Consider the following 25,989-nt stretch of genomic DNA (forward strand, 5'->3'; position numbering starts at 1 on the left):
AAATATTCAAAATAAATCCTTCTTGCCTTATTCATTGGGGTTGCCTTTCTCTCTTATCAGGGTTTAGCTTAGGATCCAGTCATGTTTTGAATAAGAATTGTGCTAACATACAGACCATACTAGGAGGTTCAAAAATTATCAGCACTGGATTTTAAAGGAACCCATGGATGCAATTTTTATGCTGGGAGGCAGATTTCTGCTTGGGTTAGAAGAATTCAGAATATTATGTACCATAAAATCTCTGCTTTTATTGTTATAATATTTTTGCTATCTTACAATTAAGGGTTAAAACTACTGTTCTTGCTATTAAAATTTTGTTTTAATAAATAAATAAATAAAATAATAATAAATGAGCTCTTCTCCATTTTTATTATATGGCTGTTTTTAACGGGATTTTTTTTTTTTAAATCTTTTTCATTTCTTATTACTGCTTCTAATTGGTTTTTAAAATGGGTTTGATATGGTCAGATGACTAATCAATACTTAATTCAATTCAATTATACATCATAGTAACAAAACTAAATCTCTTTGGAGATGTGTAAAGCATTTATTTTAAATGCATTTAGGGAAAATGGGAGTGGGGAAGATTTTTTTGCATATTATCTCTCAACTATACCACCCAACCAAAGCTACAATTAGATCAAACTTTTATGATTCTCCTCAAATTGATATTGCCCGTGGCATTGTTGGAGTTTGTAATTGTTTAGCAAAGCACCAAGAGGAAGCTGACCACTCCAGTTACAAAGGAGTGCAGAGCCTTATTGTTGCAGTTAGTTAAAAACAAGCATGGAGATTGCAGTGCTGTATAAACTAAATAAGGTTTAGTGGGTTAAGTACATTGGAGATAGGAAAGACCTATCCTAACTATGAGCTCATAATGAACAGGAGGGGAGGGAGAGAGATGCTCCCATCTGCTCTCCTAGGAGAAAGGAAGTAAGGCCAGTGGTGGATTAACGGAGAGGCAGAGTAGGCATTTGCTTATGGCGGCAAAATTTGAGGGGCAGCAAATTTTTCCCCTCCTCAAATTTTGCTGCCCCTTTCTGTGGGGAGCGGCGGCTGCAGCAAGGGTGGAGTGGGAGAGGATAAAGTCCCCCCTTTACCTTATATAAAAACAGCAAACCGTTTTTGTTTAAGGTGAAAGGTCAGCAAAAGCCTTTTTGTCTATGGGCTGCAAAAAGCTTAATCCGCCCCTGAGTAAGACTGACTCGCTACAGGAAATCCCTGAGGAGTCAAGGCAGGGGTCATAGAGTAGAGGAAAAGCAGGCACAGGTAAGGTGACCCTCACTAACGAACTCTACTCCCAATGCCCCTCGTGGTCATTAGGATAGTTGGTGCAAAAGGTTGAGGCACTGGAACGCCATCTCCAACAGTCATAAGGCAAAGTTGCCATCTTATCACTGTGATTATTTGTGCTTTCTTTGGGACCACTAGAAAATGTCAAAAGGTCCTCCACACAAATTAATGGTTTAAACACACAGGGCAAAACACACACAATAAATCTGTTTGCAGGTGATATCGCTATCATTCTAACCAATCCTAAAAAACCCTTCCTGAAGCACTTCACATTTTTGAAAACTATGGTAATGAATGTGAATATGACGAATATTTATATACAGAGGCGCTCTTACCCCTGGACTTCAGGGCCAAAGTCCAGGACCTCCACAGCCCCGGGGGCCCCAAAATCCTCTTTAGTCTGTCCCAGGTGGTGTGGTCACCAGCGGAGCATAATGATGCTTAATTTGCAGGGGAGTGGGGCCTCCAAAGGTCTTCAGGTCCAGGCTCCAAAATTACCTAGGTGCACTTCTGTTTATATACCTACTTTAAAGGTGCCTCTTTCCTCAGTTAGCAGACGGCAGTTAGCATGGTAAGGTAGCAGGCCCTACTATAAAGCAAAATCCAAATTATTCTGTCTCATGTCTCTGATCATGATCAGCCCCCGGATCATCTGCCCTGAACGTCACTTTTCAGGAAACCCTGCCCTGGCTCAGGGTGGAGGGGAAGGATTTCATAAGATTGTCCTGAAGTATCAAGGAGAATGAAGAACCAGAAAGTAGAGGCCATTAAGGAATCTTACTTACATATTTTTTTTTAAAAAAATTGACGATTGAGGAAAGGAAGAAAATATACCTATGCAGATGCTCTCAATTTCTCCTTTCTTTCTCCAGCTCTCTCTAGCACCTTTTAGCTCACCAAACTGTCTCCCTCTGGCCAACAGAGAGGGCTGGCAATTGAGTTGCGCCAAGGACTGGTGATGTCACAATAGATGCCTTCATCTCTTGCGGGGATGTTTCCCAGAGGCATCTGCTGGGCCACTGCGTGAAACAGGATGCTGGATAGATAGGCTTTGGGCCTGATCCAGCAATGCTGTTCTTATGCCCAGTACCCTCAAGGGCACTGGAAGAGCCCTACTGGATTCGCTCAGAAGGCCATTTGGTCCAGCATCTTGCTTCCCATGGTAACCACCTCAAAAGGCCTCCCCACCCCGTGTTGTCCCTCAGAAACTAGTTTTTAGAGGTAGACCACTTGAGAACATGGGGGTTCCATGTAGCCATCGTGAATCCTGGTCTTTGATCTACCTCTCCTCTTTCTTCATGATCCCTTTAGAGCCACCTAAGTTAGCAACCATCACCAGAACCTGAAGCAATGAGTTGCCTATGTGCCTTATTAATTTAGAGCACCTTTTGATAAACATTATCAGGGTAGATCACCAACATTAAAAGAAAAGACACAGTCTAAAACTTAAATACAGTCAGCAGACACACTTAAAACCAGAGGGGGAAAGCAGTGAATAGTATTTGATTACTCTGAGGGGTGCCCGTGGATGTTTGCGTGTTAATCTTGAAGGTGCCACAAGATTATTTGTTGGGTTTGCAGCAACAGATTAACACAGCTGCTGTGCACCCCTCCATCTCCGTGAACTGTTCCTGAATCTATGGTATTTGCTGAAGACTAAATGTCTAGGAAAACTGACTCTCTAGGAAGAGTTGTGAAAGACTCCATTTGAAGTTCCGGGGGAGTTTCCAGCTAGATGGACAGCTAGATGGACCAAAGGTCTGGCTCTGTCTACATCACTTCCTATGTTCCTCCCTACATACAATACATACACACACCACGTGGGAGCCAGCATGGTGTAGTGGCTAGAGTGCTGGACTAGGACCAGGGAGACCCGAGTTCAAATCCCCATTCAGCCATGATACTAGCTGGGTGACTCTGGGCCAGTCACTTCTCTCTCAGCCTAACCTACTTCACAGCGTTGTTGTGAGGAGAAAATTCACCATATACACTGCTCTGGGCTCCTTGGAGGAAGAACGGGATATAAAATGAAAATAATAATAATAATACAATTGTAGATTTTTTGCAAAGAGAGAAAGAGAAAGAAAAAAGAGAATGACAAGTCTAGAAAGAGGCACTTCAATATATGTATTTCCTCAAAACTCATAAACTACATTTCAGATTTAATAAAATTGGCTAAGACGGTGCAATGCTCCGTCAGCCTAGTAATGTTTCGTGCACACAAGCTGCACAGGTGCAAAATATGCGCAAATGACATTTCACGAGAGCAATCCACTGCATGAGAGCAAACCCACTGGAAATGACTCACTCATATGCAAAATCATTTGTCTAAATCTGCGCAACTTGCATGCATGATACGTTACTAGGCTGACTTACCATTGTGCAGTATATAAGCCACCATGCTTTTCTGTTGTCATAACCAATTCTTCCAAACACTTACAATATTCATAATGTATGAATTCAGTCCATCCTAGGACAGCTGTGAGATGTAGTTCCCAAGTAACACTCCCGGTTGCCAAAAAGGGACAGAAAAGCTTCAGTAGTGGGTACAAATTCAACACTGTTTCATTAAAAATAGGTAGGACTGAGTCGAGCACAGGGGGGAAATGGGACTACGACTAAATGTAAAGACTAAACTGCTGACAACAAGCACAACAACCAACCTCAGAACTGATAATGAAGACACTAAAGTGGTGGATAGCTTCTTCCTTTTAGGATAGACCATCAACAGTAAAGGATACAGCAGTCAAGAAATACGCCACAGACTAGCACTTGGTAGGGTTGCAATGAAGGCCTTGGAAGGGATATTTAGATGCCATGATGTTTCTACACCTACAAAGATTAGAATTGTTCAGACAGTGGTTTTCTGTGTGACACTCTATAGATGCGAAAGCTGGACTTTGAAGAAGCAAGATAGAAAAAGCATTGACACTTTTGCACTTTGGTGCTGGACTTTTGAGGATACCATGGACAGCCAGGAAAACAAACAAATGGATCCTAGAACAAATCAATACAGAATTTTCACTCAAGGCACGAATGACCAGGCCCAAACTATCATACTTCGGACACATTATGTGAAGACCTAGATCTCTTGAGAAGTCCATAATGCCGGGAAAAGCTGAAGGAAAATGAAGAAGATGATAACCAGCAGCAAAGTGGATGAACTCGATTACGACAGCAATGACTGCACCACTGAGAAACCTTAAAGGCCAAGTTGAAGACAGATCATCCTGGAGAGAATCTATCTAGGTGGTTGCTAAGAGTTGACACTTACTTGATGGCACTTAATCAATCAGTCAAAGACCAACTATCCAGTTAGGCTGATGCTCCTCTGGCTTGTTGCAGTGCATTAGCAACTTAGCAAGTGACCAATTTGCCAGTCTGATTTTCCAAGCATTGCAAATATGTCCAGGATTTAGTGCCATTCAAGTGCCCAAAAAAGCTTTACATCCATCATCCCAGACACCTTCCACAAAGCCCTGTGAATAGTGTTCTTATACTCCTATTACAGACAGGGAAGTGGAGGCTCAGGGATTGGTAGCTTTCCTATTACAGGGATGGGAGCAGGGGCTTAGGACACAGTGGTTTCCCCAAGGCGCTATGGCTCAGGGAACTGTGGCTTTGCTAAGGCCACCTAGTGAGCTTGTGGGTGAATTTAGAATTGAATGGAGTATTTGTCACTGCACTAGGAACATAAGGATATAGGAAGCTGCCATATACTGAGTCAGACCATTGGTCTATCTAGCTTAGTATTGTCTTCACAGACTGGAATCGGCTTCTCCAAGGTTGTAGACAGGAATCTCTCTCAGCCCTATCTTGGAGAAGCCAGGGAGGGAACTTGGAACCTTCTGCTCTTCCCAGAGCACCTCCATCCCCTGAGGGGAATATCTTACAGTGCTCACACATCTAGTCTCCCTTTCATATGCAACTGGGGTGGACCCTGCTTAGCTAACAGGACAAGTCATGCTTGCTTCCTCATGCTTGCTACCATATGACCAGCTCTCACTAGACCTGCTCCCTTAAAGAAAAGTGTTGAAAAAGCTTACTTCTAGAAAAGTCAGCAGTCATGCAGATCAAGGATGGATCAATGCAGCAAGAGAGCAGCCTAAGAGACAGAGCCGGAGCCACCATTGTGTGAATGGGTTTAAAGAACCCGGGCCGCCACCCCTCAGGGGCTGCGCCTCATGCCCCAGCCACGTCCCCTGTGTCTGATGCCAGATGCAGGGGTCAGGGCTAGGGGGGACCATGGCAGCAGGCTGAACTGAGGCCGCCTCTGGACTCCCTCTGCCACTGCTAACAGAACTTCACAACTAACTGCACCAGGAAGCGACAGTTTTTTACAACCTCTCCTTCCCCAGAAAGCCCTCTTGGCCACCTGAAAATAAGTTCCTGAGGGTTGCACAGCCCTCAGGGACATATTTTTGGGTGGCATGGAAGCCTGCTTAGAAGCGGGGAGGGCATCACAATTTGCGATTTCCCGGCTGCACCGGTGCAGTTAGTTGGGAAGTTCTGTCAGGCCATGTTCTCACTGGACTGGCATGTATGTATGTCAGCCAGCTGAGAAGAAGCCGGTCCCTAGCGTGTCTACTATCCTGAACAAAGAAACAGTGGTGCCAGACCGTGAAACTTGGCAGCAGAACAACACTTGGAGCCTGGCCTGTTTTGCATGCAGAGAATCTGTCTCACTCCTCTTTCCATAGCCTGCAGGAGGAGTCAAGATCTGTGCAATAGACTTTGTCCTCTTGAAGTAAGTGTGTGTGTGTGTGTGTGTGTGTGTGTGTGTGTGTGTGTGTGTGTAGAAGATCAGCTTGAATCCAGAGCTCTGGAAGGCTTCTTTGCAGCCAGAAGTGCAGAAGCCCCTTAAGATGTGGACCTCTCTCCAGGCTGCCCACGAACCCACCTTCCTGAGGTCCAGCAGATGTGGCAGCAGGAGCCGTTTCTGGACTCTGGCTGTGGGGGCTGCAGTCGGAATCTTCCTTCTCGGCTTCCTCATCGGTACAGTGCAAGCTGGGCAGGATTTGCCTTTATCTGCAAAGGCACTTGGAGGGAAGGGGGTGTGGGGGAGTGTGTGGTGGGGGTGCGTCTGTGTCACTGGAGATGGAAGGCAAATTGCTTTCACATTCTGGAGGGGAGAGAGAGTTAGTTTCCCTCCTAAGTTGGTGGAAGTGGGGAGGGGAGAGTCAAAGTTCTTTTGGTTTGGGAGCAAGATTAAGGAAGACTGCTTGCTTCTCTAAAGATATAGACATGGCGAGGATCTTCCTTTCCTGCTTGCAGCTGCATGAATCCCCAAGAGGGTTGGACAGAGAAAAGAAAGAATTTGGAATGCATTGCCGTGCACTGCGGTTATTGCCCCTGGCTTAGATGACTTTAAAAAAAAAAGATTGGAAGAGTCATGGAGGAATGATTTATCAACAGCTACAAGCTATGGTAATTCAACAGAACCTCCATGTCCAGTGGCAGGCTACCTCTTAGCACTCCGATGCTCAGGAAGAATTGCAAGGGGAAGCTGTCACCTTGCCCTTACAAGGTTTTCACTGTAAAGCTGCCACAGCTGTCTCTTAGGAGCATAGGAACATAGGAAGCTGCCATGTACTGAGTCAGACCATAGGTCCATCTAGCTCAGCATTGTCTACACAGACTGGCAGCAGCTTCTCCAAGGTTGCAGGCAGGAATTGTACTCAGCCCTATCTTGGAGAAGCCAGAGAGGGAACTCAAAACCTTTTGCTCTTCCCAGTGCAGCTTCATCCCCTGAGGGGGCGGATATCTTACAGTGCTCATGCACAGGGGCGTATCTAGGGTAGGGCAGGCAGGGTACATGCCCCAGGCGCCACTTGAAGGGGGCGCCATTTTTAGAATGTAAAAAAATGGCTACCAAAAACAAAATGGCCACCGTGCATGCTCAAATAGCCTCTGTGAGGCCCTAGGCCATGCCAGGTCGCGCAGAGGCATTTGAGCATGTGCAGAGGCCATTTTGTTTTCAGCGGCCATTTTTTTTAAAAAAAGTTATTTTCAAAAATGGCCACTGCACCTGCTCAAATGGTCTCTGCAAGGCCCTAGAGGCCAGAGGGGGGAGGGGAAACCTTTGCAGACCCCCGCCCCACAGCCTTTAGGAAGCCCCCCAAGGGGCTACAGGTAATTAATTTATATTTATATATATATATATATATATATATATATATATATATATATATATATATAAAATATAATATAATATAATATAATATAATATAATATAATATAATATAATATAATATAATATAATATAATATAATATAATATAAGTCACTGTACACATATTTAGTTTGGCACTATGTCTAGAGAATCAGGGCTTGTGAATACTGAGCTGAAGCTTATGAGCTAGAATTGTATTCATTTGCTCTTATTTTGCTTCTTTTGATAAGTGAGTTAAACATGATGTCTTAATAATAAGACTATTAATGGTGAGTTTGTCTTTGAATCAGTGTGAAATCCTTAGTATTAAGGCCCACTGGGAGTTTCTTGCTCTCTTTCTCTCATTTTAACTGTCTTTCTGAAATACTAGACTATATTCCAAGCAGTGATACAGTTTACTCTGCATATCCTTGAATTATTTTCAGAGTATCTGGGAAAAGTCAAATTCTCCATTTATTTTTCAAAACTTATGTAATAGTGATGCTACAATGCATAGTAGAGAATTAGACAGGCACTTCTGTTTAGTTTTCCAAGTACATCTCCACATAGTATTTGGGTATTTCATGAGCCCCAGCATACTGAAATGTATAGTTTTCCAGTATTTTTTGGTCTGGCTATGTCCACTGCTAAATAGTTTTTGAAATATTAAAAGATTGACGAGCTTGATTTGTATTTTTGAGCTGATATGATGGTAAAGTTATCTGAAAGATGGGTGTCAGATGTTTGGACAGGGGGTGCAATTTCAGTGCTTGCCCTATGTGCTATTTTCCCTAGATACGCCTCTGCTCATACACCTAGTCTCCCATTCAAATGCAACCAGGGCAGACCCTGCTTAGCTAGAGGGACAGGTCATGCTTGCTACCACAAGACTGGCTCTCCTCTCCTCTTGTCAAGGACAAAGTTGTCATTCTAAGGAAACAGATTTAGGCTAGACGTTAGGCAGAATTTCTTGACTGAGAGAGCTGTCTGATTCGTGCAGTGGTGGGCTCCCCTTCTCTAGAGGTTTTCAAACAGAAGCTGGACAACTATCTCTCATGGATGCTGCAGCAGTTTCCTGCACTGAGCAAAGGGTTGGCCTAGAAGACCTCTAAGGTCCATTTCAACTTGCTATGTTTCCAGGGCCATCATGCCCTGCTGTGCTCTTCCTCGAGGCACTGTGTTGCTGGTGTTGGAAAGAGAGAGAGAGAGCTAATACAAATGCTCTGTTGTTACGATCCAGCAAATGTAATTTGCATTACAGTCCTATGTAATGATGAACATCTGTCCTTTAACTAATAAAGGGACAACATCTGTGCGATGATACCCTTCCTTAATGAGATGATCATTACAAATATTCTTAGTAGTAGCAGCAGTAGCAGCAAATGAATGACTGAATAGTGGCTGACATCAGCACAGCATTACATCTCTTTAATGTGGTTGTGGAGATGTTGCACTGTTCAAAGTAAATAGGGGAGCTGTGCAAAATGGGAGGTTGTACATGCAGTGCTTCTGCAGATTTCCCCATTGTCCTGAAGGTGGGAATCTGCTGTGGAAGCACTGCTTGTGTGACCACCTGTTTTGTACAACCCTGATGCTGCCTTTTAATAGCAGAGCCATGCAGCACTGCAGAGATATAACTCTGTGCTGGATGTCAGCCAGTAATAATCTCCCATAGCTGACATCCGAATGAATGTTGAGCTTGCACAAGGACATGGACACCAGGCTGTTGCGCTAAGTAGATGTGCTATGACTGAAGCTTGCATTTCAGATGAGTGTTCCACTAGCACAAAGATGCTTGCACTGGCCTTGTACGTTTTGCAGAGAATTTTTGTGCAAGAGCAAAAACCCTGTGATTTAGAGTCCAAAATCCCTGTGATTTAGTGCGGCTGCATACAAATATGACAAATATTTGTATGCACAAAAATATTCGTATGCAGGAAATAGCATTCATTCCCTAAATGCCTGTCTATGGGCGGTAATGGGCTGGATGAGAGATAGCAAATTGAGGCTGAATCCAAGCAAGATGGAGGTGCTCATTGTGGGGGATTGGAATTTGAGGATGAGTTAGATCTTCCTGTGCTGGATGGGGTTACACTCCCTCAGAAGGAACAGGTACGCAGCTTGGGAGTGCTCTTGGATCCAGGCCTCACCCTGGTATCTCAGCCAGGAGCACTTTCTATCAACTTTAGCTGATTCGACAGCTGCGTCCATTCCTTGAAGAGAACAATCTCAAAGCTGTGGTGCATCAGCTGGTAACCTCCAGGCTTGACTATTGAAATGTGCTCTATGTGGGGCTGCCTTTGTACGTAGTTTGGAAACCTCAGTTAGTTCAGAATGCGGCAGCCAGATTGGTCTCTGGGGTAACCTGGAGAGACCATATGACTGTTCTCAAACAGTTGCATTGGCTACCAATATGTTTCCGGGCAAATACAAAGTGCTGGTTAGTACCTTTAAAGCCCTAAATGGCTTAGGTCCAGGTTATCTTAGAAAGCACCTTCTTCTGTATGATCCCCATCACACGTGAGGTCATCCGGAGAGGTCTGTCTCCAGTTACCACCGGAACATCCGGTGGCGACTCAGAGCCGGGCCTTCTCTGTGGCCTATGGAATGCACTCCCAGCAAATATCCAGAGTTTGGGCTCGTTGCTGGCCTTCAAGAGAGCCCTAAAAGATTTACTTGTTTGGCCTGGCATTCCATGGTTTTTAAATTGTTTTTAAGTATTTTTAATTAGTTTTAATTGCTCTGAACTGTTTTAGATAAGTTTTTATATTGTTTCAACCTGTTTTAAATGGTGTTTGTTCTTGTATTTTACTTGTTGTGCAGCACCCTAAGCCTTTGGGTGGGGCGGTGTAGAAATGTAGTAAATAAATGAATAAATAAATAAATAGATTTATATACTGCTTTTCAGCAAAGGTTCCCAAAGATATTTACATAGATATACATACATACATACAATGGTTCCCTGTACACAAATGGCTCGCAATCTAAAAGAGATAGACACCAGCCAAAGCCACTGGAGGGATGCTTTGCTGGGGATGGATAGGGCCAGTTGCTCTCCCCGTGCTCAATAAAGAGAATTGCCTCTTTTAAAAGGTGCCTCTTTGCTCAATTAGCAGGCGCTCATCTACTGCATGATCTTATTGTGGTAGAGCAACTTTGTTGTGCAGTTGTTAGGATGTTGGCCATTGTGATTGAAGTACATGGCACTTCATAGGATGTCATAAGCAGAAAAAACCTGCATGGCCCGACGTCCAATTTGCTTACAGACCTCCAGTCGACAACAGATCAGAGAGAGAGGAAAGACAAACAGAGGTAGCAAAGGAAAGGATTTCTTCCCCTTCCCCTTCCCAATGTCTGAAAATGTGAGCAGAAGGGGGCAAGGGCTTCATTCTTTAACATTTGGTAAACATGGGTTGATGGTTAAACTATGTTAAAGCTATAGAGATCAAAGGTTATGTAGTAAAATTTCCTGCACTGAATTAGCAAGCAGATAATTGACCTTCAACAAAGGCTATCTAGCTTCCCCCTCCTCTCTTATCTAGGGGAGTCTTGTGATTTAAACCTTCTGCCCAGGGCCAGATTAAGCTAGTGTGGGGCCTGTAGCATATGTTATGAAGGGGCCCCAAATTTAAAAAATGCACATAAATATTGAAACATAAATTATTTACTTGCATAGTAAAGTAATTCAATTATTTCATTTGCCTAGTGCGCCCCCACCAACCGCCCGATGCCTCCACTCAGTTGAGCCAGCCAGTCAACAAACTTTGCAAAACACCCCCGCCCCCTTGCCCCCCCCCCCCACACTTTTGTGACTCTTGACCATGGGTTCTCCTTTGGAGTTATTTTCACAAAGAGAAAGGGGGTGGGGAACAAAACTCTGAATGTTTAAATTAAAAGGTTCTCAGGAATTCTGTACTTTGAGAAATCTGAACCTATTAGCAATTTTGGCACACAACAGTGGATGTTTGATTCCAATGTGTGCAGAACATATTGGATCCCAGCAGCCATCACATTAAAAGGGCCATTTGACAATATTAAGAATATATGTTTAACCTCTTGTGCAAGCCTGACAGGAAAGCAGATGTATATTTAAAGTAGTTGATGCATTGCAAATGAATGTGATTATGATGAGGTGCATTAGCAACTTCCATGAAAACAGAAGTATCCAAAAGACAATCTTTTGGCAGGAGGCACAGCCTCTTTCGATCTAAATTACACTAACATGCTTAATATTAAAAGGAGGAAATGCACAAATCATTCAGTGCAACCCTAAGCATGTTTACTCAGAAGTAAGTCCCACTGAACTCAATAAGCCTTACTCTCTAGTAAGTGTGTTTAGGTTTGCAGCCTCCGTTTATCTTTGGACAATTTCAACGGGCATCCCAATGTAAAGCTAATGAAGTTGGCAACGCAGCAGTAGTTATTTCAGTTCTAGAGGAGAGGAGAGGAGCTCACCTTAAATTTGGCAGTTCCTTGAAAAGCAATGATCACAAATTCCCACCCAACAGCACTAGATACTAAAGGAGGATATAAGTGACCTTACTCAACAAGACCATAATATAATCTCCCTTCAAGCTCCCCTCAATTGATCCACTAAACTTTGAGACTCCTCTTGCCGTGCATCTGAGTTACTTCCGGCTTTCTTTTTCCTCTTAAAGGTACACATTCCCATTGTTTATCTTTACCCTCTCCCAGTCAGTCGGAAAACACTGGCAACATTCAACTAGCATCTTCTTTAGCTTCCTTTCTTCCACCCGGCATTAATAGTTAGTTGTTTTTTTAATCTAAACTGCTTTTATTTCTTTTACTCTCTGTGTGTATGTTTTTAAAAACTTTTACAGTTTAAACAAATAAGGACCAACTCCCTGGCGATTAAGTTATCTTTGAGACCCCTTTGCAAGCTATCTGTTCCTATTGTTGTTCTTACTACTCCCCTCCCGTGCTGCTTAACATAACAGATAACCCAATCAACACCATGATGCCAGGAAGACCTTGCTTAAACGTCCTCGAGCGAGAGCGATGCCGGAGATGAAAATGGGTAGCAGCAGGCAATGAGGAGAGTCAGCAGAGAGCACCAAATAGAGAGCAGACATTCAAGCCAGACATTCAAGCCAGGCCCTAGAAAACGCGGGGCCCGTAGCAAATGCTACATTTGCTACTATGTTAATCCGGCCCTGCTTCTGCCTCCTGGTTAGAAGGGGAGAAGGTCAGAGCAGTTAATCATCAGAGACATGGCACGCCAACTCCTATTCAGAGTGGTACTTTGGGGTAATGCAAAACAAAACAAAACAAAACAAAACCACACACCAACAACTCTTTTATATTGCAGCACTTTAATAAATCTCAGGACACAAGTTTGGGAATTAGCAGGAGTGTTTGGATATGATCATCTTATAGAGCTGAATTTGAAAACCGAGTGTATGTGTATTTCACATTGCCTATTTTGTGTTGTGGAAATATGTTGGTCTGTCTTGTAGGCTGGATGAGTAAGCCCTGGGATCAGTTGCCAGCTATGGGCTCTAATGAGAAAACGAAGAAGTCATTTATGATGGAAATGAAAGCAGAGAACATCAAGCAATTTTTATAGTAAGCCATGCAAACAGTTTGGTGGACTTTTCTAGGATGTCGTTTTTGCCCCGCCTTGTTAGGAACAACGGCTCCTATACTGTGCAGGGAACTGCTGATCCAACAGAGAGATGTGATTACTTCTTCTACGCCACTCCACAGCCCATCCACACTGCTTACAAAGGCAGGGCTGCTCTGTGCCTACCGTGCCGTTCTGCCCGGCACATAATGGCTGTCAGGCAAAGCAAGATTTGCTCATGGGCCTCCAGAGGGTAGGGCTCTTGTGAGGGGCTGAGGCCACATGGTTGTTCTGGCCTATTGTGGGGGAGCGAGAGCTGTGTTCATATATGCAGCGCACGCTCCCTCCCCCTCACTTTTAACCAGGTTGCCAGCGCCCACCCACCCTCCCGATTACTCAACAAGAAACTAGCACGTCACTTCCGGACCGAGTAGGAATTTGTCTTCACTCAATTGGCTCGGGGGTGTAGAATTTCTTGCCTACTCACTGAGGCTTGCTTTAGGGAAGTTAGGGGTGCGAGTCGCATGAGCAGAAGTTAGGAGTTTGGTGACACGAGTGGGTGAGTGCCGGCAAGGCAAGGTAGGGTATTCAACCGGAGGCACTTTTGTTAAGTGAAAGGTGGTTCCATGGAAGAGCCCCTCAGGGTTTCGGGGCCCGGGCAAGCTGGGAATGGACCATTTTTAGGTGGCCATGGGGATCACCCACTCAGAGCTGTGGGGCTTGAGTGAGACATGATCTGGGTGGTTGCCTCCTTGGCAGAGTAAACAGTGTGGATGGTAGAAGCTAGGCAGCGGTTGCTGCTGGCATCTTTCAGGCCTGGTTGAAAGGCCTCACTCTTGCCACCCAAGAGTGATGGTGGCAGACAGTTCTCACTAGGAGACTGAATGCCCCTGAGAGGGGTTGGAGTAGCCCGCACTCTAGTTAACTGTTGCTAAGCTTGTTGCATATCTTTTATAGACAGTTAATAAAGTGTGGCCCTATTTATCCCCTACACATGTGTCCTGTCTTCATTTGGGGAGTCTGGGGGCAAAGGGCCTGCCTAGGGGTGTAGCTATAATTGAGAGGATGGGTTCAATGAACCCAGGCCCCCGAGCTTCTGAGGGTTCCCCAGATCCACCCCTCCCTATCTTCTTCATTATCTCTTCATTATCGCCCAAGAGGGGGGTGAATATGGGCCCCTCTCCCCTAGCTATGCTCCTGGGCCTGCCTGTCCACTAGGCAGACCTAGAGCGGTCACCTAGAGCAACAATTCTTGGTGGACACTACATGCCTCCCTCCCTCCTTCTCTTAGCAGCCAATGATGTCGGACTTGCTGGGAGTGTCCATTCACTCTCCTCCCCATAGGGGGAGTGGGGGGCTTGGGGGGAGGGAAAAAGAATGAGTGTGCAAAGCCAACTTTGCCTTGCTTGCCTTTGCTTTCTCTCCCTCCCAGCTTGCCTGGCTCAAGTTAAAGTTGAGCTCCACCACTTCTTGACTGGGAGGTACCAAAGTCAAACTTTGCCTAGGGTGCCCAGAACCATTGGGCTGGTCCCATGCCCACTAATCAGTGCATTGTTGTGGAATGATGTGACTCCCAACATTCCCAGTCAGAGCAGCATTACAAATGCAATGGAACATAGGAAGTTGCCTTATACTGAGTCAGACAATTGGTCCATCTAGCTCAGTGTTGTCTACATAGACTGGCAGTGGCTTCTCCAAGACTGCAGGCAGAAGTCTCTCCCAGCCCTGTCTTGGAGCTGCTGTCAGGAAAGGAACCTGAAACCTCAGATGTTCTTCATACAGGAATATTGGAAGCTGCCATATACTGAGTCAGACCATATCTAGCTCAGTATTGTCTACACAGACTGGCAGCAGCTTCAACAAGGTTGCAGGCAGGAATCTCCCTCAGCCCTATCTTGGAGATGCTGCCAGGGAGGGAAGATGGAACCTTCTGCTCTTCCCAGAGTGGCCCCATCCCCTAAAGAGAGTATCTTACACTGCTCACATATGTAGTCTCCCATTCAAATGCAAACCAGGACAGACTTCGCTTAGCAAAGGGGACACTTCACGCTTGCTACCATAAGACCAGCTCTCCTCCCTAATGACACACCTTAGTAGCCACAGAGCAGCCCTGCCTTCGTAAGCAGCATGGATGGGCTAAAGAGTGGCTCCAAAGCAACACGTGTTCCTTCCTGTTGGATCAGCAGTTCCCTGCACAGTAAGGGAGCCAATTGCTCCCATCTAGATTCAAGCTGTGCACAGGGAATAAAATTTCACATGTGCACTGGAGGGATTATTTTAGCTGATCTCTCCTCCCTTCTATAGCCCATTGCGCCTCCTAGAAATATGGCCCTGACGGTCTTGTAACCTTCAGGGAAATATTTTCCAAAGGCACAGTATAGTGTGGAGGGAAAAGGAAAGCAGAGAAAAATGCTTCTCCCCTGTTCTGTGCACAAAATGTTTTTCAGCATGTACAACGTGCGTGTGAATGTCAGCCAATGTTGTTATCAAATGACAATAACAATGGGTGTAAGGGTTCATTGCCCACACCCATAGCTTAAAAACAGGAGCTGATGTTTACAAACAGGATTTCAATGTGTTCTCAGCTGAATTTTCGAATGCTTCCACATTTTGTTTGTTTGCTTGCTTGCTTGCTTATTTATTGTTGGGTTTATGTACTGCCTTTCATTAAAATGGTTTCAAGGCGGTTTGCAATAAATTTAAAAGCAATACAAAACTATTCAACAATTAAAGCAATGCAATATTAAGTTGGAATATAAAAAATACAAATCTATTTAAAAGGTTTTTTTTAAAAAAAACATACACAATAAAACCATGAAACACAACACAGAGCAGCAGCAACAATAACAAGCACAAGAAGAAAAAAAGGCTCATATAAAAGCCTGGGTAAAAAGTCATGATTTTACTTGCTTTCTGAGGAGGAGCAAATTCCCACCCGGAGAACATTACAAAGCCTGGGGGCAATGACTGTTCAAGTATAGCTGCCAAGCCTCCTTCATCATCAACACACAGAGCTGAGTCCCCTCTGATTACCTTAGGGGAAAGGCGTTCCCTCAGATATCCAAGGCCCAAACCTTTAAGGGCTTTAAAGGTCAAAGCCAGCACCTTGAATTGGACTCGTAAACAAATTGGGAGCCAATGTAGCTTTTTCAGAATAGGTTTAGTATGGCAGACCACTCCGGATAAAATCATTGCTGCCACATTTTGCACTAACTGCAGTTCCTGAATAATCTTCAAGGGCAGTCCCACGTATAGCATATTGCAGTAATCCAGCCGTGTTGTGACTACGGAGTGGGTAACTGTGGCCAGATCTGCGAGATAACAGATGACGTCATAACAAGCATCCCAGATCACAGCTCTTGGTTCACCTCCTCAGCCCCTTTCAGGTGTTCTAACAAATGCATGCAGGTACAGATCAATATCCCAGTATACAGTTACATATTATGTTAAACACAGATACAGCCATATATTTCCTATCCAGTGGCAGCTGGACAGATCAGGGTGGTGGCATGCATTCTCTCACCTGAGGCTCATTTACTGCCCCCTGATCCGCCCATACTGACCAATAATGTTCCTGTAACGTATTCTGCATTACAGGGGGCCTATACCAGGTAGGATGACTTTTTAAAATGAACACAGGTACAGTCATTCACACATACACATGTATGTTTGTGCAGACATCTGAATGCAGATGCAACATAATGTCTGAACAGGACTTTTTTAGTGCTGAATTCTGGGGGTTTGCCAGCATTAATGCATCTGGCAAAGTGAGCTCTGACCTACAAAAGCTTACATCACAATACATGTATTGTTCTGCAGGGTGCCGGCAAAGCTGTTGCCATAATAGGGCTACCTGTCTGAAATTTACATGAATGTACTTCCATGCTTAGCCAGCTAATGGCGCAGTGGGGAAATGACCTGACTAGCAAGTCAGAGGTTGCTGGTTCAAATCTGAGATACACCTATATCAGGCAGCAGCAATATAGGAAGATGCTGAAAGGCATCATCTCATACTGCATGGGAGGAGGCAATGGTAAACCCCTCCTGTACTCTACCAAAGACAACCACAGGGCTCTGTGGTCACCAAGAGTCGACACCGACTTGATGGCACACTTTACGTTTTCCCCCATGCTTAAAGGGGCTAAATAATTCCTATAACAAAGCATTGAAGGATTATAGTTCAGCATTCATAATTGTCTTTCAATGCAAAATGGAAAAAAAGAATAGGATGAAGTAATAACAGATACTACCATCTGTCTATTCTGGAAAAAAAGTGCATTTACATTACCACCTCCCCTATCTTGTAGCTTCTTGTAAGATGTTTTCAGTTAAATAAGATGGCAGAGTTCTCTGGGATTAATTTAGCTACGTACACTTGTAATAACAAAATTATGTGTTTTTAATCTATGATGTTGTTATTCAACACCCAAGATACAGAACATATTTTCCAGTGGGAAAGAAAAATGGTATAACTCAGAATCATCAATCAATATGTGGAAATTTGTCCAGCCAACCTCACTGCTTGTTTCATGGTGGTTAAGCAATGTTGCTGAGCAGATCTGGGGACTTTTCCATTATGCTCTAATTTGTCTCTCCTGACCACTTTTGTTTGCTTAATATCCAGCCTGAAGAAGAGTTCTGGAAAACTCAAAAGCTTGCTCAATCCTTTTGAGATTTTTTAGTTTGTCCTAATAGAGTTATTTCCTTCATTTGGCTTTTAGATTTAAAAAAATTTTTTTTTAGAAATTTTTTAAAAATTGGCACAGCTACTTATGATTTTTCAAAATACAAGGTCTTTCACACTGTCATCTTGGGTCATGATTGGGTGGAGGGAAGAGCTCCTACCCTCTTCCCAACAGATGAGCAGAGCCTCAATTTGGCTCTGTTCACTCACTCCACAGATTACCAAGGCAGCTGGGTGCTCCGGTTTGGGGAAACAGAGCTGGGTCCTCCAAGGATATCCCATGCACTGTGCACACAGTAGAGGCCATCCTCAGTACAGCAGCAGCTCTCCCCTTTTTGGCTCCTCTAGCCACAGAACTCTATGATAAATATGGCCGATGGCTGCCCGGGAACAGTTTTCAATGGTGATCTCTGCACATGAGAAGTGAACTGGGGTATGGGGACTTCCCCCCCGCCTCCAACCTCAGTAATGTCCCGGACAGAGAAGTGAGGCTACCCAGATCTGGGCGGTCTATTTTGGAAGCAGTCCCATGGGTTCTCATGATCAAAAATAACTGGGTTTACTGCCTCCAACCTCCCTTTTGCTGATCATGTGCATGACCTGTATGTGTAACTCACCTCCAGAAGGGAAGGAAGGAAGGAAGGAAGGAAGGAAGTCCTGCTGCTTTATACTGAGATAGACCATTATGATGACAATTAATACAATGAATATTTTTGTACCACTTTTGAACAAAAGTTCCCAAAGTAGTTTATATAGATATAAATAAATAAATAAATAAATAAATAAATAAATAAATAAATAAATAAATTTCCCTTAGTCCATCTAGCTCAGTACTGTCTATCCAGGCTGCCACTAGCTCTCCAGGGTTTCCAAGAGGAGTCTTTCTCAACCCTACTTGGAGATGCTGCCAGGGATTGAACTTGGGTCCTTCTGCAAAAGGTCCTTCTGCAGATGCTCTTCCTGATGCAAAGCTACGGACCCATCTCCAAAGAGGGAGGGAGAAGTAGCGGCTGCAAACATTTCGAGGAAAGGCAGTGGTGCTGCCGCTAGTGTGACCCACCTTCGGTCAGGGCACGACTCAGTGTCAGCCCCAAAGCAACAGCTGAAGACCAATGTTCCAGCAGGCAGTTTCTAACAAAGACACCAGCAGCAGAACAAATCCTCTTTCCACTCTCAAACACAACATGTCCTTTTCTCTCTTTCAGCAATTTCACTCGGCGTCCTCACTTGGCAGGCACACAGGAGAATCTGCGCTTAGCCGAACAAATACAAGCCCAGTGGAAGGAATTTGGCTTGGATTCTGTCCAGCTGGCTCCCTATGAGGTCCTGCTGTCCTACCCAAACGGAACAAATCCCAACTACATCTCAATCATTGACGAACAAGGACACGAGGTAGAGGAGAGAGAGTGGCTTCCACCCACCTTTGTTTGTCAACCATCCCAGTGCCTTGGAGCAGGGGTGGATCTACCGCTGGGCCACCGTGTGCAGTGAACATGGGCCATCCAATGGGGCCAGGGCCAGTGGAGTCACATGCCGCCCGGCCTGACTTTGCAGCTGCCTGCGAATGTGCGGGCTAATTTGTAACTGCCCGGCAACACGCACTAGGCAGTGACATCATTAGCCCACGGGCTGGCTCTTTGCTACCAGCAGTGTCAGAGGGAAGGTGGAAGGGAGGAAAGGTGGGAAGGAGGCAGAGGCTGAGCCACCATTGAGCAAATAGGTTAGAAGAACCTGAGCTTCTGCCAATCAGGGGCCACACCTGGCGCCCCAGCCACGCCCCCTGCAATCTGACGTCAGATGCAGTGGGCATGTCTTTGCTTGCAAATGGGGTTGCACGGTCCCGTTTGTGGGCGAAACCAGTGTCACGTTCACAGCACGGCCCGTGTGCATGCAAGCCCTGCCCCTGCATCTGACATCAGACACAGGGCGGAGCTTAGCATCTGACATCAGGCGCAGGGGGCAGGGCTAGGAGGTCTGCGGTGGCAGGCAGGACCCGGGCTGCTGCTGGCCTCCCTCCGCCCCTGGGTGGAGGCTAGTGATGGTGAGGGGGGGGGTGCCACCAAAAGATCTAACCATGGGCTGCCACCCATGTCACTAGGCTAGGCCTTTTTGAGCATTTAAATCCTGGATTCAACTGCTATGTACCTCCAGAGACGCCTCTGATCCCGCTTATCCCTCTGCTCTCATATCTTGATACATCCCTGACCATGCTCTTGGCTCCTCAGTGGCCATCACCCAAAGCTGACTGAAGGTCTGCTCCTTCTAGCAACTGGCGGGAACCGGATTTCAGCCCCTGTGGCACTAGTGCAGTGCTGATGTGGATGTCAGCCTGTGTTGTTCGTATTGCCACATTTTCACTTCAGAAGAGCACAGGGCCTCAGCAAGAGTATCATTCCAAAACATGGCAAATATTGACTGATGTCGCTCAGAGCAATTTCCTCAGATCCAGTCCTCATGCTTTCCCAAGACTTCATGCAATTTGGTATTCTACAGTGCATGGAGTCGAGACGTTTCTTATAAACAAAGGATATTGAGTTCCTTCATGTTTTCAAATCTTGACAGATAGGAACTAATTTGTTCCTAGCAGAACTAACTTAACTAGTTCTCTGTTATTATATCAGCCTTGAGTAACATGCTGTTTTTGGACTACAACTCCTAAGGTTGCCATGTCCATAGGGGTTAATTTCTGGACACAGCCTTCAAAAGGGGGGAGGCAAATTTCTAAAACTCTAATTTTTTTTACCAGAATTGGAAAAGGTGCACAATAATGGAGCTTGGCAACTGTTTCACACATTTCCCCCAGCATTTTCTTTGCACAGGAAAGGCTTAGAAGTGTCTCACCTCAGCAAATCAAATATGTAAAATAAATATTATGACAGTAGCACAAGTGCAGGTGAGAAATGAAAGAAACCTGTATTACGTGTTCACTTCCTTTAATAACAGTTTATAAAATGGCCATTGTTTAAAGACAGTTGGATTAGAGCAGGGGTTCCCAACCTGTGGTAATCCAGGTGTTGTTGAACTATAACTCCCATCATTCCCAGCCACAATAAATTGTACCTGAGGATGATGGGAGTTGTAGTTCAGCAACATATGGAGTACCACAGGTTGGGAACTCCTGAAAAAAGAAAAAGGAGTTCTTTCTGTCCGTATACTTCACAGCAAAACGCAGAGACCCACTAACACCCTCTCTAACTCTAGAGATGATCCAGAAAAGTTTATCAAAGTATGAAAGGGCCACATTTTCATGACCAGAACGGTCATAGTTACAGCGTTAATTGCAATAAGTGAGCCCCACACTCTTTCGCAGAGCATATTCTGAGAACCCATTATATCTGGGCAATTCCAGTTAAATTGTTGTGGTTAAAAAGCATTGGACCAGAATAGATAAACCGGATCTGATCCCAGTTAGCAAACCTGGTTAGATGCTCGTTAAATGCAACAGTTGAGGTTGCCTGGAAATTATGGGTTTTCTCAACACACTCCATGGATAACAGCAGCCATATAAAGCCAACATAGCCTATCAGCAGCACCGGTGCCAGAGAAAGAGTAAGAATATGGGACATTGACAGCATATGGCCCAGAGGAAAACACCAGAAAATGGGTAAAATTCATTAAAGCAATCTTTCAACTCAAATTCCTGGACGTTTCATCTCCAGAGTGAAATGTTTTCTATAACCTGGATAGGATGTCCCATTCCTGGACTGTCTAGACCAATCCTGGACATGTGGCAACCCTAACAACTCCCAACATCAGTAGTCTTTGGCCATTTTGAGTTTTTTGTGGTAATGCAGTTGATTTCTTAGTTGATTTTTAGCCAGTTCTTGGATGTGATCTAATATGAACTATTAATTTTATTGGTCGTGTTTTAATGTTGTTCTTAAGCCACCTTGGAAGTGAGATATGCATTTCATAAAGCAAGTACAGCTCTGTCAGAACTTTGCATAATTTCCTTGTTTTGCATAACTTTATGGGAGAGGTACATAGGGTGCTGAGGCATGTCGCCCCCACGCAGGAGAAATCGTGCTCAGCTACAACTCTGACCATTTGATGGATCCAAATCTGACTGTCTTTTGAATAGCAGTCAAGCTTATTTGCGTGTTCTTTAATATGCTCTCTATTCTTTCACTTTCTCTTTAACTAAATAGATCTTCAATACCTCATTATTTGAGCCTCCTCCTCCAGGTTATGAGGACATTCAAGATATTGTCCCACCCTACAATTCTTTCTCAGCCCAGGGCACCCCAGAGGTAAGCACTGCTGTTGTGAACATGCTTTTTGGTATTTTTAGTTTGGAATTTTTTCTCCCTCTCTCATAACACTAGAACCAGGGGCCATCCCATGAAACTGATTGCCAAGAAATGTAGGACCAACAAAAGGAGATACTTTTTCACATAACACACAATTAATCTACGGAATTCTCTGCCACAAGATGTAGTGAGCGCAATCACCAGCCTGGATGACTTTAAAAAGGGCTTAGAGAAATTCATGGAGGACAAGTCTATCAATGGCTACTTGTCTGAGAGCTATAGGATATCTCCAGCCTAAGAGGCAGGATGCATCTAAATACCAGTTGCAGGGAAACAACAGAAAGAGAGAGGACATGCCCTCCCCTCTTGCCTGTGGGTTTCTCAGAGGCATCTGGTGGGCCACTGTGTGAAACAGAATGCTGGACTAGATAGGTGTTGGGCCTGATCAAGCAGGGCTGTTCTTATGTACTTATGCAAGATAGCCATCTTTTGGGGCCGGCTTTCACAAGCCCTGGCCACAACAGATGAGTAGAACAGAGTCATGCCAAGCACATGCGCTTGGAGACATCACTGGAGGACATGCAATTGGGGCAGGGTTGCTCAACTTCAGCCCTCCTGCAGATGTTGGCCTACAACTTCCATAATGCCTGGCTATAGGTTACTGTGGCTAGGGATTGTGGGAGTTGTAGTCCAAAAACAGCTGAGGGGCCTAAGTTGAGCAGGCCTCTATTGGGGTATCTCTTAACTGGGTGAGGGAGGGCGTTCTTCTGAATCACTCCTCTCTGCACACTACAGAACTCTGGTTTTTGGAGTGCATGCAGAGGGGCGATGCAGATGAACACCACTAATGTATCTTAATGTATCGGCTTTTTAATGTATCGGGTTTTAGCTGCTTTATTGTATTTTAATTTTTTTGTTTTTGATCATTGATTTATTTTAAGTGTTTTGTGGTATTTGTGAACTGCCCTGAGCTATTTTGTAAGGGCGGTCTAGAAAGTGAACAAACAAACAAAGGGTCATTCTACAGTGACATTAGGGTGGGCATGCCTTTGTTATGATGCTGAACTACTCATGTGTTGCCGCCAGTAGGTATGTATGGATTAGAATTGAATGCACTCTGCGGCTACTTCAAACCAATGGATTTCTGTCATATGCCACCTGCCCAGGTAGAGGCTACAAGAAAACAATTTCTACGTTTTGGAATCTGATCAGAGAAAGAGGACAAGCTTGAGTTTGTGGAGTTGGCTAGCAAGAAGCAGCCCCTGGAGGAGCTGGAAAGATATGCTGTTGCCTTTGGAAGCCGGATGCTGAATGAAAGACTAGCATGACTTTGCCAACGTGCTGGCATGCTTGCTTCCTACCTGCTCTCTTTGGATCGTTGTACAAAAACAGATCTAGCAAAAAGCCTATTTTTCTGATCCATCTAGGGGCTCTACAGGCATGGAAGCAGGATTCAGTATGTCTGTGCCTAGCTGTTTATGGGATCCCTTGTGCAAATGGGCAATACATGCATGGTTCCTCTGCTGGATGTAACACTGGGGGTGTAAGGATGTAGCCCAATTTAAAATGCCAAAATGACGACAACGATGACGAATAGCTATATACCGCTCTTCAACAAAATTCTCAAAGCGGTTTACATAGAAAACAATTAAGAATACATAAAGAAGATGGTCCCCTGTCCCCAAAGGGCTCACAATCTAAAAAGAAACATAAGGTATACACCAACAACAGCCACTGGCCAACACCACCAGGAGCTAGGGATGTTCAATGTCGAATGTGTTTGAGGTTGAACCGGTGCGGTTGAGGTTGAACAGGAGCGGTTTAATGGTTCGGGGTTGAACCGAACCACCCCCTGTTTGGTCTGACCTCGGAAAGAAAACTGCCCCTCCACCTGTTCGGGGGGGGGGTTGTGAGGGTTTGTTTGTTTTTGTTTTGTTTTTTAATTTTAAAAATACCAGGGCCAAATACCAACACCACTGGCAGCAAAAACCAAGCAAAAACGAGATTTTCTACAACTGAAAATAAGCAAAAATGAGAGGTGAAGTCAGTACTTCAAAATAGGTCTCAGGATGAGTGGTGCAGGACCCAAATGTGTTCAAAAATGAACAAAATGAAAGCTCCCCCAACAAATAGGATTCTGAATGGAGTTGTTTGTACATGCACATACCTATTATTTTATTTCCCCCTGGACGCAATCCACATCCTCATCTTGGTCAGTATCCGATTGAAAAGCATTCCACGTACTGCCTCAGCCCACCCACACAGCACTTCAACTAAATGGAGTTTATTTTAATTCACGGAGAAGATTACCTGAATACTAGGAACAACAGCACCCAGTGGTATTTTAAGAGCCTTTTAATCTCCAAGCATCAGTTAGATGCACTTGTCAGCTAATTATTCTCAGTGTACAATACGTGAGTGGAAGATGGATACGTATAAAGGGTCCTCCAAGAAATTGACTCTTCCCCTTTTCCTGCCACCTGGCACCACATGGATTTTGCATCACAAACCTTGCTGGTGCAGCTGGTGTTGACTTTGGAATATACGATGGTACACTCATGGAGATTTTAAAAAGTGAGATAAAAAGAATACCTTCAAGAGGACTGAAGAATGAGCACAAAGTTGTTTTGCAGGCTTTTGATCTACTCAGAACGCTTCTCCAGGCTGGATGGAACAAGATAAAAAAATCAGGGAAGAAAAATATTCTCGGCAGAGGATATGGTTTGCAACTTCATGCTCCTTTTATCTGCTTTATAGTGATAACAAATAGCAACAGAGTAATCTTGTAGAGTAATAGGTCAGAATTGTGCCTTGTCCAAAAGATTTCAGGCTTCAAGGGGCTTCACACTACATTTTTAGGTGTATACCTAAATTTTTGAGTGTGTACCAAAAAGTATAAAGTGTATGCAACAAATATATGTTTGCAAGCCTGTGTATTTTACAGGTGTACTCATCAGTAAGCCATGATAGGCAGCAGTTCCCTGCTGGGTATACATTGTTGTGCCTGTGCAATAGGGGGTGTTGTGAATCAAAGGGCACAACCTGTGGTGTGTCTCTTGCCATGACATGCCCATGTCCTGTTCCACTGTCCTTGGTGCACAAGTGCAATGAAAGCACAAAAGATTGTGCAGTTCCAAGCATTGCTGTGATTTCACACAGTCCTTAACCTTTCTGCATGTGCACAACTTTGTTTGTCGCACGAGGGCAGTGTCGGTCTGGATGTCAGCCAATAATAATAGGATGGTTTAGTGTCAAGTATTTAGTATACGGAGATGATAGCTTTAGTAGTATGTATTTTGCATCTGGGGCAAAATACTAATTTTACTGATTTTACTGAAAATACTGATTTTTTAATAGAAGTACTGATTTCTGAGCCACCTCATGGTGCCGTGGGGAAATGACTTGACTAGCAAGCCAGAGGTTGCCAGTTCGAATCCCCGCTGGTATGTTCCCCAGACTATAGGAAACACCTATATTGGGCAGCAGCGATATAAGAAGGTGCTGAAAGGCATCATCTCATACTGCATGGGAGGAGGCAATGGTAAACCCCTCCTGTATTCTACCAAAGACAACACACTTTTCTTTAGTGATTTCAGCCTTTTTACCTCCACGGCCAAAGCATTGCCAAAGCCAACACTACATGGCTGATCTCAGTAGCTTCAGACCCAATGGGTTAGCTTACTGCACTTGATATTTCAATTTTGAAAAATGTGTTATAACTTTTAGTGGCTGACATACAGAATAAGGGCGCCCTGATGCAGTAAGAGGAGGCTAAAAGCACTTCCCAAAGAACTGCACTGGTGTACCAGGGAAAGGGCAATTTTTGAGGACCTCCCCTTCCTCAGGCAGCTCTCCCTTTCCCCAGGAAGAGGGCTTCCTCGAGAAGGGGAGGTAATCCAAAATTGTGCAGCCCTCTGGGACGTATCTTGCAGGGGGCATGGAGGGCAAAAACTGGCATAGCCCTTCAGGGACATAAAATTGCACAGCCCTCAGGGCCATATTTTGGGGTGACACAGAGGGCTTTCTGG

The 25,989-nt window shown here is 44.5% G+C and overlaps 1 protein-coding gene across 5 annotated transcripts in view; it reads left to right on the top strand.

The window, feature by feature from the left end:
• The first annotated feature begins 6,027 nt into the window (after positions 1-6,027).
• The window catches only part of LOC128352500 (putative N-acetylated-alpha-linked acidic dipeptidase), a 61,602-nt gene continuing 41,640 nt past the window's right edge, over positions 6,028-25,989 (top strand). Inside the window, exons 1-4 of one of the 5 annotated variants that reach the window (XR_008320451.1) lie at positions 6,028-6,288; positions 12,921-13,029; positions 18,917-19,103; positions 21,860-21,961. Coding sequence is in view for 4 of the 5 variants with exons in the window: in XM_053313133.1 (XP_053169108.1) it covers positions 6,159-6,288; positions 12,921-13,029; positions 18,917-19,103; positions 21,860-21,961 (528 nt within the window). In the remaining variant the exon portion in view is untranslated. The remainder of the gene's footprint in view (positions 6,289-12,920; positions 13,030-18,916; positions 19,104-21,859; positions 21,962-25,989) is intronic. The other 4 variants (XM_053313133.1, XM_053313132.1, XM_053313134.1 and 1 more) reach the window with 4 other exon arrangements.

The sequence above is a fragment of the Hemicordylus capensis genome, chromosome 3 (assembly GCF_027244095.1).
Source record: "Hemicordylus capensis ecotype Gifberg chromosome 3, rHemCap1.1.pri, whole genome shotgun sequence".
Classification (NCBI taxonomy): Eukaryota; Metazoa; Chordata; class Lepidosauria; order Squamata; family Cordylidae; genus Hemicordylus; species Hemicordylus capensis.